This window comes from Rana temporaria, chromosome 9 (genome assembly GCF_905171775.1).
Source record: "Rana temporaria chromosome 9, aRanTem1.1, whole genome shotgun sequence".
In the NCBI taxonomy this organism is placed as follows: Eukaryota; Metazoa; Chordata; class Amphibia; order Anura; family Ranidae; genus Rana; species Rana temporaria.
The window spans coordinates 98,462,157-98,477,985 of NC_053497.1; the positions used below are offsets into that span (position 1 = coordinate 98,462,157).

A 15,829-nucleotide genomic window follows, 5' to 3' on the forward strand; every position below is an offset into this window, starting at 1 on the left:
TCGACAAAGTGCCGACAAAATGTTGGACTTGTCTGTGTCTCCACCTATCTCCTGGGTACTGTCCGTATTTCTCTTGAAGTTCCCCCACCGGGCGCACTTCATTTCCTTTTATTATATCCTTTAATCTTGGAGTGTCTGAAGTTGCCCACTTCCGGAATAATCCCCCCTCCTTGCCAGGAGGAAAGAAATCCGTACCTGTAAGCGGCAACAGCGGGCTATTATAGGGCAATTTATTTTTCTTATAGACCTTATCCCATATTCTAAAAGTTTCTTTTGTTATTACTGGAGTGTCCAGGGGTAGTCCTCTATATTGCCTCGGTACCCATATTATATTTCCCAGCTCTTTCTTACTTAAACTTTCTTCGACTTCTACCCACTTTTTTTTACTTCCCCCCTCCCCCTGCGCCCAATCTGTAATCCTCCTCAGTACTGCCGCCTCATAGTACCTTCTGAAGTCTGGCAGCTGTATTCCTCCTTCCTCTTTAGATCTAATCAGAGTCTCCACTGCTATACGCGGCTTTTTCCCCCTCCATATGAAACCTCCTATTATCCTATCCAGGATTTTAAAATATATTTCTGGGATTTTTATCGGGAGTGTTTGAAAAATATAAAGAATTTTAGGCAAAATCATCATTTTTATAGTATTCACCCTTCCCCACCATGATACTCTATCTATCCTATATCCTTTTAAGTCTGATTTTACCTTATTCAGTAGTAGTATATAATTGTCTTCATAGAAGCACTTTTCCTTGCAGGACAAGTATATACCTAAATATTTCACCCTCCTTTGCTTCCATTTAAATGGATAGAGCCCCTCCAATTCCCTACGATCCTTTGGACTTAATGATATACTTAGTATCTCCGTTTTGTCTCTATTAATTTTGAGATTCGAGATCTCCCCATACTGTTCATATTCCGCCATTATTTTAGGCAGTGTCTCCCTAGGGTTAGATACAAATAGCATCATGTCATCCGCAAAGGCGGATATCTTGTGCTCTCTTCTCTCTAGTTTTATCCCTTCTATGTCCTGATTCTTCCGTATTGTTTCCAATAAAGGCTCCAATGACAGGACGAATAGGATAGGCGAAAGCGGGCAACCTTGCCGGGTTCCATTACAAAGTGAAAAGCTATCAGAAAGGGTGCCATTCACCCTCACCCTAGCCGAGGGATCCGAATACAGAGCCCCTATCCACCTCAGCATACTTGGACCAAATCCTATATGGGATAAGTTTGCAAGCATAAATTCCCATTCTAGCCTGTCAAATGCCTTTTCGGCGTCTAGAGACAGGAATACTACTGGTTCTTTGTTCTTTTTAGCTTTTTGCAACAGAAATATTACTCTTAAGATGTTTTCTCTCGTTTCTCTCCCGGGTACAAACCCTGCTTGATCGTTATCTATCAGGCCTGTCAAGAGCGGCCTAATTCTCTCGGCAAGAATTTTAGAATAAATTTTTATGTCCACATTTATTAAAGATATCGGCCTATAGCTGGCACACAAGGAGGGGTCCTTATCTTCCTTCCCTATCAAAGTTATGTGAGCGTTCAGAGATTCCTTACGTATTGCCAAGCCCCCCCCTATTGAGTTCATGTACTTCTGAAAAAAAGGCACTAGTATCTCCCCAAACCTTTTATAATATAGTGACGTAAACCCATCGGGGCCGGGACTTTTCCCCATTTTGATGCTCCTAATCACTTGACTTATTTCTTCTTTTGTTATTTCTTTCTCTAAGTCACTTATTACTTCCTCTGCTAGGCCTGGGGTCTTCACCTTTTCTAAGTATTGTTTAATTTTTTCCCTTCTATTCTGAATTTCTATTTCCCCTTGCCCCTTGTTGACATTATATAGGTTTTGGTAGTAATCACAAAATGTTTTAGTTATCTCACTAGTGGAGTGTCTCATTTCCCCGTTTCTATCTTTTATTTTCAGAATAGAGTTCAGTGTGTTTCTTGGTTTTAGGGTCCTTGCTAGCAGACTCCCTGGTTTATTACCTAGAGCATAGAATTTATTATTCACATTATTAAAGATCCATTTCGTTTCCTGCTCCAGGAGGTCCCGGAGCTCTTCTCTCTTGCTAGTTAGGGCCCTTAGAACCTGCTCTGCCTGTATTTTTTTATGCTTCCATTCGAGGACCTGGATTTCTTCTAATAATGTTTGTTTCCGTACCTGTCTAATCTTCCTCCTCTTGACTTTCTCTGCTATCAACCGCCCTCTCACATATGCCTTGTGTGTTTCCCAGAGCGTGGCTGGATCGATGTTTTCTATATCATTTTCTTTGAAGAATGTACTCATATCCCTACCTAGATCATCGGCTGTCTTGGTGTTATTTATTAGGGACTCGTCTAATCTCCACACTGGACACCCATCCGGGATCTCCCCTACGTCTAAGGATAGTACCACTGGGGCATGATCTGACAGTGTTATAGATTTTATTTCTATCCTTGTCAGTCCTTCAAGCAGCCGATGATCTAGGAGGACATGGTCTATTCTTGAATAAGACCCATGGACCCCTGAAAAATATGTGTAGTCCTTATCTTTTGGATGGAAGATTCTCCAGGCGTCCACCATTTGCATCTGATATAATTTATGTTTAACCATTCTGAGATATTTCCCCTCCGATCTCAATGAGATCGGTTGAGTGTCTAATAGGGGGTCAAATACAAAGTTTAGGTCGCCTGCCAGAATCACCATACCTTCTCTGAATCCTTCTAATTTATTTAAAATCTTTCTCAGATAGACGGCTGGCCTTACATTAGGACAATACACATTTACCAATGTGTACCTCCTATTCATAATTGTACCCTTGACAAACAGGTATCTTCCATCGGGATCAACCTCTGTGGCTTCTAGAGAGAACCCTGTGTTTCTATCGAGCCCTATTGCGACTCCCTTTGCCCTTTTATTCGGGGAATAGCTATGAATCCAAATGGGGAAATCCTTTGAGTTTAATCTAGTTTTTGATGTTATTTTTAGGTGGGTTTCCTGAAGGAACACTATTTTGGCCGAGAGTCTCTTCATCTCCTGTAGTATTTGATACCGCTTACTTGGGCTGTTTAACCCTCGTACATTGTACGTGACAATCTTTAATGCCGCCATTTATTATATTTCTCCCTTTTATTTTTTCCACCCTTTTTTCCAAATAGGAAGCACCTATTGTTCCCCCACAGGATATGAGAGACTCCACGCCCTTTCTCAATATATAAGACACCTAGGCCATACTCCTTACTCAACATCACACTAATAGCCTTCAAAAAAAGAGTCTTAATCAAAATATCTTGAGACCACATACACAACATATACCCCCCTCCCTCTCCCAACCCACCCCCAACGCATTGTACTTCAATGCTAAAACTCACTTGGTCTGTGCCCCTCCAGGCCCCTTGCCAAGTGAGCTTTTCCTCGGGATGTCTACTATGACCCCCCATTTCCCAGGCCCCGTCACCTATAAAAAAAAGGGACGGCCCCTGGTCCAAGGACGGCACAGCAGCTCCATGTTTTTCCCCTTCCCCAGTGACTTCCGTTTATTCTTCCTCTGGGCGCTACACTTACTGAGATCTTTTAACACACCAGAAAGAAATAAGGGAATGGGAGATGAGGAGGAGAGATGCGGGAGTTAGTCCCCACAGATACCGGGAGACCCAAAAACCCGCCCTCTCTGTCCTCAGTCATCCCACCCCCCCTTCCCCACACCCCCAGAGAGAGCCCCCCTCATAAAAAAAAAAAATTTGGCTTGATAGTCTATGCCCTATTCCAGTCCTGTTCTCTCCATCTTCTCCAGGCCGGGGGTCTCTTTTCCCAATTCTCTATCTGCATATGCTGGATATTCAGCCTGTTACAGAATTCTTTTATATCTTCAGGAAAGCGGATAACCGCTGATACCCCCTGGCTCTTAACCGACAGACAGGCTGGGAACCCCCATCTATACGGAATGTCCTTTGTCTGCAGGTAACTGGTTAATGGCTTCAATGCCCTTTTCCGTACTAATGTCTCTTGGGACAGATCCGAAAACACAAGTAGTTTAACCCCTTTGTATTCCATAGCAGCAGAGTTCCTTGTACTTTGAGATACCAATTCTTTTTGGTTATATTCTAGAAATCTTACAATAGTATCCCTTGGTAGGTCCCTATGCGTATTGTATGATTTTTGTATTCTGTGGACCCGTTCGAAATGCATAGGGGCTGTCTCCTCCCTTTTTAAGGCTGTATTAAATATCCCTCGGAGCACCTCCCCCAGTTCTTTGTCTTTAACTTCTTCTGAGAGGCCTCTTATCCGTAAATTTTTTCTTCTACTGCGGTTCTCTTGGTCCTCTAGTTTATATCGGATATTTCTTATTTCTACCCAGTCCATATCAGCTCTATCTCTCAATTCTGTTATCGCATTTTTTTGTTCCTCCAGTTGTTCCTCTATCCCTTCCACTCTCTGTAACACACTCTGTATATCTTTTCTAGTTGCTCCCATTTCCCCCTTAATGGTTCTTTCTAAACGTAATATCATTTCTGTCATGTCCATCATGTCCTGTTTAGTTGGTGGGGCTTGAGTATCTTCAGGGGAGGTATCAAAAAATAAACTGGGTTGTTTTACACTCTCGGGGGTCTTTGGGACTTTACTCTGGTCTTTTACTCCTGTAGATTGATCTTTATCTTTATTTTTCTCCTTTTTCCCTAGGACCTCACCTTCAGTGTGTCCTTTACTCTTTGTAGGTGTCCCCGCTATGCCCTTCTCCCCGTCTCCTTTAGGGCTCTCCGGTGTCTGGTCCAGTCCTTCAGACACGAGATATGACCTTATTGTGCTGCGGCCTGGGCCCCCTCCCTGTGTGTTTTTTGGGGCCTTTCGCACCATCTTTACCCTTTTATCCAACCCCTAAGTATAGGGCCTAATAAAAGACGTGTACTAATGGGTTGTCTACCCCTCACACAGCGATAGGGTGTGTGACAGAGACTGACAGAGACAGATACCGACGTAAGCTGGCAGAGTGTGTGTCAGAGGTGTCAAAAAGCTTTATGCGATTGTAGCAATTCAAGCCAACCTTTTTCCTTTAGCGCGGTGGCAGCCAGATATCCCTTCAGTACTACAGTTCTATACAATCATGACCTGCATTTTCCTGTAATGAAGTAGCAGTACGATATCAGTTGAATAATACGATTCTATGCGATTATAGCCAGCATTTTTTTTTTTTTTCCCTACAACAAGATATCCGTTTACAGATGCAATTCTATGTGATTAAAGCCACCATTTTTCCTTTAAAAAGGTAAAAGCAGGATATAAGTTCAAAACTGAGTACTGGCTGCAATGCAATACCCCGATAGCAGTCTCATTCAGTAATACGAAACTATGCAATTTCAGCCAACTTTTTTCCTTTCGCCAGGTAACAGCAAGATATAACTTCAGGAATATGTTTCTATGCGTTTATAACCAGCACTTTTCCCTCAGCAGGATAACTGCCAGATCTCACTTCAATAATACAGTCTTATGTGATTGTACCCAACATTTTTCCTCTAGTAAGGTAACAGAGATGATCGAAGCTTTATGCGGTTGTAAAAATTCTATGCGATTATAGCCAACATTTTTCCTTTAATAGGATAACAGCAGAATATCACTTCAGAAATGCAGAAATGCAGTTCTATGTGATTATACCCAGCTTGTTTTCTCTTAGCAAAATAACAGCAGGGTATCGATTCAGTAATGCAATTCTATGCCGTTGTAGCCACAAAACAAAGAAACGAGGTAACAGCAGGATATCAGTTCACCAATACTATTCTTATGCGATTATACCCAGCATTTTTCCTTTAACAGGAGACCGCAAGACATCAGTTCAATAGTGCAGTTTTATGTAGTTATAGCCAGCATTTTCCTTCGACCTGAGAACAGCCAGATGCCCCTTCAGTAAAGCAGTTCTATGCGATTATACCCAGCGTTATTCCTTTAACCGAGTGACAGAGGTGAAATAGGCTTTATGCGGTTATAACAATTCTATGAGATTGTATCCATCATTATTCTTTTGGCAGGATAATAGTAAAATATCACTCCAGTAATACAATTCTATGTGGTTATGACCGGCATTTCTCCTTTGGCAAAATAACAGCAGGACATCAGTTTTCTATGCAATTGTAGCCAGCGTTTTTCCCTTTACCAAGGTAGGACAAAGTATCAGTTCAATGCCATAGCCAAAAGACAGTCTCATTCCCCTTACTACCCCCACACTTTCAACTTTCCAGGACAGACCTAGTAAGGACGGACTTTTGTGGAGACAGATGGGGCTTGGATACAGTTCACTCACTTGGTCTAGCTGGCCCTTTTCTATGGCCCCGGGTGCCTCACCCCCCACAGTGTCTCGTCTGAGGCAAGGTCGAGGCCAGCGTCGGCGTCTGGAGCGGCACCCACCGAGACCTCGTGTGGTGCTTGCGGACTCCCAGCGGCTCCCTCCTCCTCCTCCGTCACTCCCCCCGATAGCCGATCACCTCACCTCATCAGCTGGCACTACACCCGAGGACATCCAGGGGTCCGGATACCGACCACCGCACACCAGAGGCACGGACACACCCCCTAGCGCGGCGCACGCTCTCCGTAGACCTCCCCGGCCAAACTCCGACACTTTGCACGGATGGTGCCCGAAGCACCTCTCCCCCTTCAGCCGAACTCCTCGCCGCCAAACATCCAGGCACACCAAGCAGACCAGCAGGCAGTAACAGGGCAGGAATCCAGCAGCAGATCGGGGTAAGTTTCGCTTCAAAATCCTTTTATCAAGTCACTCAGCGGGAGCATGGAGCCGCTGCTGCTGCCGTCCTAACTGCTCACGGCGCCATGTTGTTCTGCGCCCCCGGAACGCGCCAACCTGTCGTCGTATAATGATGGTGGCTGGTCGGCAAGTGGTTCTAAAGGCCGAGGGTTTTTTATTTTCCTTTTGGCCGTCATGCATTCAATGCATGACGTTAAAAAACCTTCAGTGTGCAGCTACCTCCGCAGACCCCCCTAATGCTTACCTGAGCCCAATCACGATCCAGCGATGTGCACAAAAGTGGCTGCTGTCCCAGGTCTCTGCCTCCTCATTGGCTGAGAGACTATAGCGGGAACCATTGGATCCCCCAGCTGTCAATCACCGCTAATGAGGAGGGGGCGAGGCCATTCTGCATGTCTTATGAACACATAGAGCAGGGCTCCGGAGCGAGCAAGCAAGCACAAGTGCCACCATAGCAAGCTGCTTGCTATGGGGGCCTTTGGAGAAGCCAGGAGCACCAGCAGGGGACCTGAGAAGAGGAGGATCTGGGCTGCTCTGTGCAAAACCACTGCACAGAGCAGGTAAGTATAACATGTTTGTTAATTTTTAATATCACTTTAATCCTAGCTCCCAAAAGCACCATGACAGTTTATATTTTCAGCAACAACATTTATTAATCTTTCCCCTGTTATAAATGACTTCTTACTATAAACACTCTACTTTAAAGGGGGTTGTAAAGGTTTTTTTTTTTTGTTCACCTTAATGCATTAAGGTGAAAAAAACCTGGCAATAACGGAGCCTCCCCCCCCCATTTTACTTACCTGAGCCCCGAATCTGCTGTGCACCTCCCCCGGCGTCCTCTTCTCGGAGTCTGGCTGTCGATTGGCTAGTGTTGCTAGATTGATAGCAGCGCAGCCATTGGCTCGCGCTGCTGTCAACCGCATGCAATGATACGGCACGCTGGGGGGGCGGGGCCGTGTGATGCAGTCGGCGGCTGTATCACAGGAGCGCGCCTGCATGCTAGCCCCCTTGGGAGAGCGCTTCCCATGAAGGGGGTTAGCTGATGCGGGGAGTAGCCGAGGGACCCCAGAAGCCCAGGATAGGGGACACAGTGTGCAAAACGAGCTGCACAGTGGAGGCAAGTATAACGTGTGTGTTGTGTTGTGTGTTTTTTTTTTTTTTTAAACGGGAACCTTTAGTGTTCCTTTTTAAGCTTGCCAAAAAGAGCAACACTACAGAGAGTGAATTTACTGACTTTTTTCTGTTCTTATGTGTAATTCAAACCATACGAAAATTCTAAACTACTGGGGAAATTAAATATCGTGGTGTGCAGTAACCTGTGGTAAAACAGAATTTAGTCTTCAGCAGCCTAGACTAGTTAAAGTTAAAACCGACTTCCAGATAAAGACCAAAGTCCTTGCTTGAGTGACAGGTTATTTACATATCTCGTGCACTAGCTTGCAGACATGCACAGCTTCTGTAAAGTGCACAATTCACATCCCCCCTCTCCTCTCCTCCTCTCCTCTCCCGTCCAGCTCTCCCAGGATTGGCTGTCTTTCCTGTGTTTTGATTAAATGTTTTAAAAATATGGGGTGATCCACAGTTCAGTGTAAGCAGCCATCAGAATATACATAGACAAGAAGCTGTGCATGTCTGCAAGCTAGTGCACAAGATATGTGGGGGTCCTTACCCTGGGTCTTAGCAGTCTTGCTGTGTTTGGGCCCCGTTTTGTCCGCTCCACGAGGCGTCCCTTTCCCAGCCAGCGCGGCGGCGCCATCTTGGATTTCCATCCCCGCTGCCTCCGATTGTCCTTTGCGGGTCATCCCCCTGGTGCAGAGCGCCGGTGGTGGTACCGCTATGATCCTGGGAGCACGGGCGTTCAGCATATGGTGGTGGTGAACCGGAATCGTGGCTGGGGGAGGATCGATACCGGATCAGCGCCGGGAGCTATGAGAGATGCGTCCTCTCACATGCCTGTCCTGGCCACGCCCCCCCAGTGCACAAGATATGTAAATAACCTGTCGCTCAAGCAAGGACTTTGGTCTTTATCTGGAAGTCTGTTTTATTTCACTGAACAATAAAAAGAGGATTGCTCAGCGCTGGATTAACTCTGTGTGGCAAGACTGGGCACAGATGATAGGAAATCTTATTCTCTACATTGTGACATAAAAAAAACACACTAAGTATATGAAAGCTTAATTTCTGGTTAATTGCTGTAATTATTGCACACCACTGTTTTTTTTCCAAGATATGGAAAATGATATACCTAATGCACAGTCTACAAACTATTTGAACGTTCCATTTATTACAAAACTCCACCACAACACATTTGTAATATTTACTTGCCCATAATAAAATCTCAGGCACTGGCAAAAGCCTTTTTAAATCCCTGTTTTTCTATAATTTTTTTTTTTTCTACAGTACATCATTAAATGCTTCTTCTCTTATGTCTTTTTGCAGCTACTTTGAAAAACAGAAAGCTGAATGGCAAACAGAGCCCCAGGAACCCCCCATACCAGAGTCCCTTGCAGCAGCAGCTGCAGCAGCGCAACAGCTACAAGTAGCTAGAAAGCAGGACACCCGACAGACGGCCACCTTCCGGCAACAACCACCTCCCATGAAGGTATCCTGTTTATTTTTTTTATTTTTTTTCCTAAGTCTATCTTTGTTTTCAGACAAGTAATGTCAGGTAGGTTCTTATGCCGCGTACACGCGATCAGTTTTTAAAAACGTCATTTTAAAATGATCGTGTGTGGGCTTCACATCGTTTTTCGGCTTCTGAATTTTTTTTTGTTTTTCGGGTTGTAAAAAACGATCGTGTGTGGGCTTAAACTACGTTTTTAAACCCACGCATGCTCAGAAGCAAGTTATGAGACGGGAGCGCTCGTTCAGGTAAAACTACCGTTCATAATGGAGTAAACACATTCATCATGCTGTAACAGACAGAAAAGCGCGAATCGTCTTTTACTAACACAGAATCAGCTAAAACAGCCCAAAGGCGAATAGAACTTTCCCTTTAGAGTGCCGTCGTACGTCACCATGCTTTTTTCATCATTTTTTAAAAACGACGGTGTGTGGGCAATGTCATTTTTTAATGATGAAGTTGAAAAAACTTCGTTTTTTGGACATGCTGAAAAACGTTTTTTTTTTTATGCCGAAAAATGATCGTGTGTACGCGGCATGAAAGCCTAACTCCACGTTTCTTGTGACTTTAAATTGTTTGGGCTAAGCTGGCCCAAGTAAACTAGTTTCTTTAGTAAGAGGCTTTAAATTGGCTTTCTTTCTTTTTTTCACTACCATAAGTCTTGTTCTTTAACCCTTTCCTTGCCTTTTTTTTTTTTCTTTTAAGCTTAGATACCCTGGTCAAGCCTTAGTATCTGTCACTTAAAGTGGTTCTGAAGGTTTTAAATCTTAATGCATTAAGATAAAAAAAACTTCTGTGTGCAGCCCCCCTAATACTTATGTAAGCCCCATCTCGATCCAGCATGACCCAGCTGTCCAGGACTCTCCCCACTGATTGGCTGAGACACACGGCTCATTGGCTCCTGATGCTGTCAATCAAATTCAGTGAGCCAATAAAAAAAGAGAGAGGGACACACAGAGAGGCGGCTCAGCTTGGCAGGAGGGTAGGGCCAGGAGCATCGAGTAGGGGCCTGAAAAGAGGCAGATCTGGGCTGCTCTGTGCAAAACCATTGCACAGAGCAGGTTAGTATCACTTTGAAGTGGTTGTAAACCCTTGCATATACCCATGGAATCGACTGGCCTCAGGTGATACATAAGTTGCACCTGTTTGTCTGCACTATTCTCTCCACTACAGCCGTTCAAGGTCCAGAATTTATAAAGTTTTGAGCCGTCACAAAACAGGTGGCACAGAGCTCGGTGAGGAGAGTTCTGAGAGCTGTTCAGAGGGAATGCACACCCTTGACACAGCACACAGGAACAGCGCTAAGACTGTCAATCAGATGGAGCTCCCTCCCCTGTCACCTTTTTTCTTTTGGTGTCAGGAAAACTTGTCAGAAGGGATTCATGCTGATAGCGGAGTAATGTAGCAACTGGCAGAATGTACAGTTCTCTTAATTCAGGCATGTCCAAAGTCCGGCCTGCGGGCCAGTTGTGGCCCGCATTCCGATTTAATGTGGCCCCCCTGGTAATTTGGATACATATCTTTTGTGGCCCCCAGGGCCACAAAATATATATACTGTATTTATCAGTGCTGCCTCGGTGGGAACAGGGAGGGGGCGGGACGAGTGCCGTCAAATTACATACAGGAGAATCTCCTGTTTACTCGGCGGCCTCTGTAAAAGGAAGTCCCGTCTTTGGGGCTGCCATTGGAGGACTGTTCTGTCTATCATGCCGAGGGACCCCAGAAGCCTAGGATATATACTGTATTTATCAGCGCTGCCTCGGTGGGAACAGGGATGGGGCGGAACGAGTGCCGTCAGATTACATACAGGAGAATCTCCTGTTTACTCGGCGCCTCTGTAAAAGGAAGTCCCGTCTTTGGGGCTGCCATTGGAGGACTGTTCTGTCTATCATAGGAGGCAGGACTTTGTATTAAAGAGGCCGCCGAGTAAACAGGAGATTCTCCTGTATGTAATATGTTGGCACTCGTCCCCTAGGAGGCTGCAGATGGGCATCGATCAGGCTGAATTCATGGTAATGGAGAGGCTGAATTCATGGCAATGGTGAGGCTGCAGATGGGCACTGATTAGGCTGCATTCATGGGTGTCGATAAATTTGATATATACAGTGGGGATCGACAGTTTGGGCACCCCAGGTAAAAATTTTGTATTAATGTGCATAACGAAGCCAAGGAAAGATGGAAAAGTCTCCAAAAGGCATCAAATTACATATTGGACATTCTTATAATATGTCAAAAAAAGTTAGATTTTATTTCCATCATTTACACTTTCAAAATCACAAAAAAACAAAAAAATAGCGTCTGCAAAAGTTTGGGCACCCTGCAGAATTTATAGCATGCACTGCCCCCTTTGCAAAGCTGAGACCTGCCAGTGTCATGGATTGTTCTCAATCATCGTCTGGGAAGACCAGGTGATGTCAATCTCAAAGGTTTTAAATGCCCAGACTCATCTGACCTTGCCCCAACAATCAGCACCATGGGTTCTTCTAAGCAGTTGTCTAGAAAACTGAAACTGAAAATAGTTGACGCTCACAAAGCTGGAGAAGGCTAAAAGGAGATAGCAAAGCGTTTTCAGATGTCAATATTCTCTGTTTGGAATGTAATTAAGAAATGGCAGTCATCAGGAACAGTGGAAGTTAAAGCAAGATCTGGAAGACCAAGACAAATATCAGACAGAACAGCTTGCAGGATTGTGAGAAAAGCAATTGAAAACCCACGTTTGACTGCACGATCCCTCCAGAAAGATCTGGCAGACACTGGAGTTGTGGTACAATATTCCACTATAAAGAGATACTTGTACAAATATGGTCTTCATGGAAGAGTCATCAGAAGAAAACCTCTTCTACGTCCTCACCACAAAAATCAGCGTTTGAACTTTGCAAATGAACATATAGACAAGTCTGATTAATTTCGGAAACAAGTTCTGTGGACCGATGAGGTTAAAATAGAACTTTTTTGGCCGGAATGAGCAAAGGTACGTTTGGAGAAGAAAGGGCACAGAATTTGATGAAAAGAACCTCTGTCCAACTGTTAAGCATGGGGGTGGATCAATCATGCTTTGGGGTTGTATTGCAGCCAGTGGCACAGGGAACATTTCACGAGTAGGAGGAAAAATGGATTCAATAAAATTTCAGCAAATTTTGGATGGTAACTTGATGCCATCTGTGAAAAAGCTGAAGTTAAAGAGAGGATGGCTTCTACAAATGGATAATGATCCTAAACACACCTCAAAATCCACGGGGGATTACATCAAGAGGCGTAAACTGAAGGTTTTGCCATGGGCTTTACAATCTCCTGACCTCAACATAATTGAAAATCTATGGATAGACCTTAAAAGAGCAGTGCGTGACAGACAGCCCAGAAATCTCAAAGAACTGGAAGACTTTTGTAAGGAAGAATGGGCAAAGATACCTCAAACAAGAATTGAAAGACTCTTGGCTGGCTACAAAAAGCGTTTACAAGCTGTGATACTTGCCAAAGGGGGCAGTACAAGATATTAACTCTGCAGGGTGCCCAAACTTTTGCAGACGCCATTTTTTTGTTTTCTGTAATTTTGAAAGTGTAAATGATGGAAATACAATCTAACTTTTTTTGATATATTATAAGAATGTCTAATCTGTAATTTGATGCCTTTTGGAGATTTTTCAATCTTTTCTTGGCTTCGTTATGCACATTAATACAAATTTTTACCTGGGGTGCCCAAACTTTCGATCCCCACTGTATAAATAACACGCCCAAGCTCATCCTTAGTCCTGACCGGGGCTCAGGGATTCATTGGGGCACAAAAGATATTTTATATATATATATATATATATATATATATATATATATATATATATATATATATATATATATATATATATAATCTCCAAATAACACGCCCAAGCTCATTGTCACCACACACAGCCACAAAGGCAAGAGAATTCTTGTTGGGCCGTGAACAGGCCCGTCGCTACAGGACAGGCAAAACAAACAATTGCTTGGGGCCCCGAGCTGGCCTGGGGCCCCCAAATTCCCCTTTCCAGGCTGTAGCGTGGCCAAGCTCCTCTTCCTTCCTCCTCGAGTCCTGTCAGTCCGGCACTGAGTGCTCACTTCTTTTCAGTCCGGCCGGGAACACAGGAAACTGAATCTCCTGTACCGCACGGTACCCGGCCCAGCCCGGGCACTATCTGATAGGGGACTGGGGACCCATAATGATAGAACACTGGACTGACAGGAGAAAGAGGAGCTTGGCCACGCTACAGTGGCAGCCAACAGGAAAGAAGGGGAGGTGAGAATAGAAAAACATAGGGACTGGGGGGGGAGTAAGAACATGGGTGTAAAAAAATAGTGTAGCGCTAACTTGGGCTTTGCATGCGGGGGGGGGTGCTTGGGGGGCCCCCATTTTGCTTGGGGCCCCCAAATTCCCTGGCCGTGTATTAGTGCTCGGACGAACACAGACAGAATTTTAATGGTTTAAAAAATGTCAGACAAAATGGTCAGCCCTCATGCATGTTCACTTCATCAAATCTGGCCCTCTTTGAAAAAAGTTTGGACGCCCCTGTCTTAATTGATACAAGTACACACTATAGAAGGATATGTTTTGTCATATTTAATGTCTGAGGTTTACAAACACTTAACTTAACAATATTAATAGTAATTTTTCTGTTGAATAGCGAGTCTGAGAACTTGGAATACACACAGGTAAACTTTCTTGGTTCTCTACTGCAAGGTTAATTTCCGTTCTCATGGCAAGGAGCATTTTACATTTGGATGTCTATAGTCTCATTGCAGTCCCAAATGGGTGAATTTCTATAACTACTGTTTTGGTCATTCTGTTTTCTTCTCTTTTCGTATTGATGTGACTTTCTTTCTTTTAAAATGGTACTTACTCTTATATTTTCTTTTCCAGGCCTGCTTATCTTGCCACCAGCAGATACATCGCAATGCACCAATCTGCCCGCTGTGTAAAGCAAAAAGCCGTTCTCGGAATCCAAAGAAGCCAAAACGGAAACAGGATGAATAGAATGACCTGATTCCTGCTTCAAGCCCAAATACTCCTTTACCCTGACTTCTCTCTAGTACTAATGTAATCGTGATTGCCCCAGTTCCTGTGCAAACTTGAACTAAACGTGTGGTGTTTTATATTTCATGTGTTGTAAGCACAACGGGGCTTGTTTCATTATGAGAGCACAGTTACAAAGTAAAACCAAGCTGCTAATTAAAGCCAAAACTAACATGGCTGCTGTTTTGCTGTAACTTTGCCACAATCCTACATTCCCAGTGTTTGTTGTACCTTTTTGTTAAAGAGAAACAAAAATGAATTATTGAAGTTTTGGTGCTATTTTCACTTTTATGCTCTCTGAACAAAGCTTTCCATTGCTAGCAGAGGATATCTGTGCTATTACAGAACACAAAAAGACTGCTACAAATTAATTTTAATTATTTTCCAGCATTTCAGTTTCACGCTTCTAGTAAGCAAATGGGTCAGTTAAATAAAATGGAGACTGTTCATAGAAAATGTATTGTGTGTTTGTGTGTAATTGTAAAGCAATAAGTCATTTTTAAAGCCTAAGTACAGCCAAATTCACAAACAGAAAAATCAGCACAGGGGACATGTTACAGTCAGTGGGATGTGTCCCTTGTTCTGATTCGTCTGTTGGTAGTGTCCACCTTTTTCCGAACTACAGCTTCTGTGAATGATACAGGATATCAGAATGGAGAGAAGCTTTACAAGGGCTTCTTTAATGGAGCAGGTGGGAGGAAAGGACAGTCAAAGTTGGTCTCTCTTGATGAGAGCCTGTGACAGCACCTTTAGTTGTGGTAATTAAAGGATGTTTGTTTTTGCATTAAAATAAAAAAGATGTTTCACTTAAGGCCCATACACACGATTGGACTTTTTGACAATAAACTTCAAAATGAGCATTTTTTTTTTTTTTTGAAAATCTGACTGTGTGTACGCTCCATCGGACAAACTTTTTCGGTTTTCATCGGACAAATGTTCGCTCTGCAAACAGACAAACTTTCCGGCAACACAAGTCCAATGGAGCAAAGTCCAATCGTGCGTACAGAAGTCCATCACACTAAAGTCCTAACTACAAACACGCATTCTCAGAACCTCAGCAATAGCAGAAGTTGCCCAAAGGGTGGCACTAAAGAGCAGAAAAACCACATAGTACATCAATTACGTCACTACGTTCATGTTTGTTGACTGAAAAAGTCCTGCCGTGTGTATGCATACCAAGTTCACGGCCAACTCCCTTCGAACAAAAATCCACGGAAAAGTTTGTTTGAAGTTCGATTGTGTGTATGAGGCCCAGAGGCGATTCAGTGTTGCGCTATATAAGTTTCTCACTCACTCCCTTGTTCTGTGCAACGATATTGCACAGAGCAATACCCTACCTCCTCCTTGCGCCAGCTGCCTCCTTAGTAAGCTGGGTACTGGGGGGTGGCACATATGCACGTCCACTCCCGAGCCAGGCTGTATACATCCATA

At 43.9% G+C, this 15,829-nt stretch overlaps 1 protein-coding gene across 1 annotated transcript in view; it reads left to right on the forward strand.

Moving 5' to 3' along the window:
* ZC4H2 (zinc finger C4H2-type containing) overlaps positions 1-14,854 on the forward strand; it is a 38,758-nt gene extending 23,904 nt beyond the window's left edge. Inside the window, exons 4-5 of the mRNA XM_040323953.1 lie at positions 9,174-9,336; positions 14,246-14,854. Coding sequence (XP_040179887.1) covers positions 9,174-9,336; positions 14,246-14,359 — 277 coding nt within the window. The 3' untranslated portion in view covers positions 14,360-14,854. The remainder of the gene's footprint in view (positions 1-9,173; positions 9,337-14,245) is intronic.
* Positions 14,855-15,829: the final 975 nt, after the last annotated feature.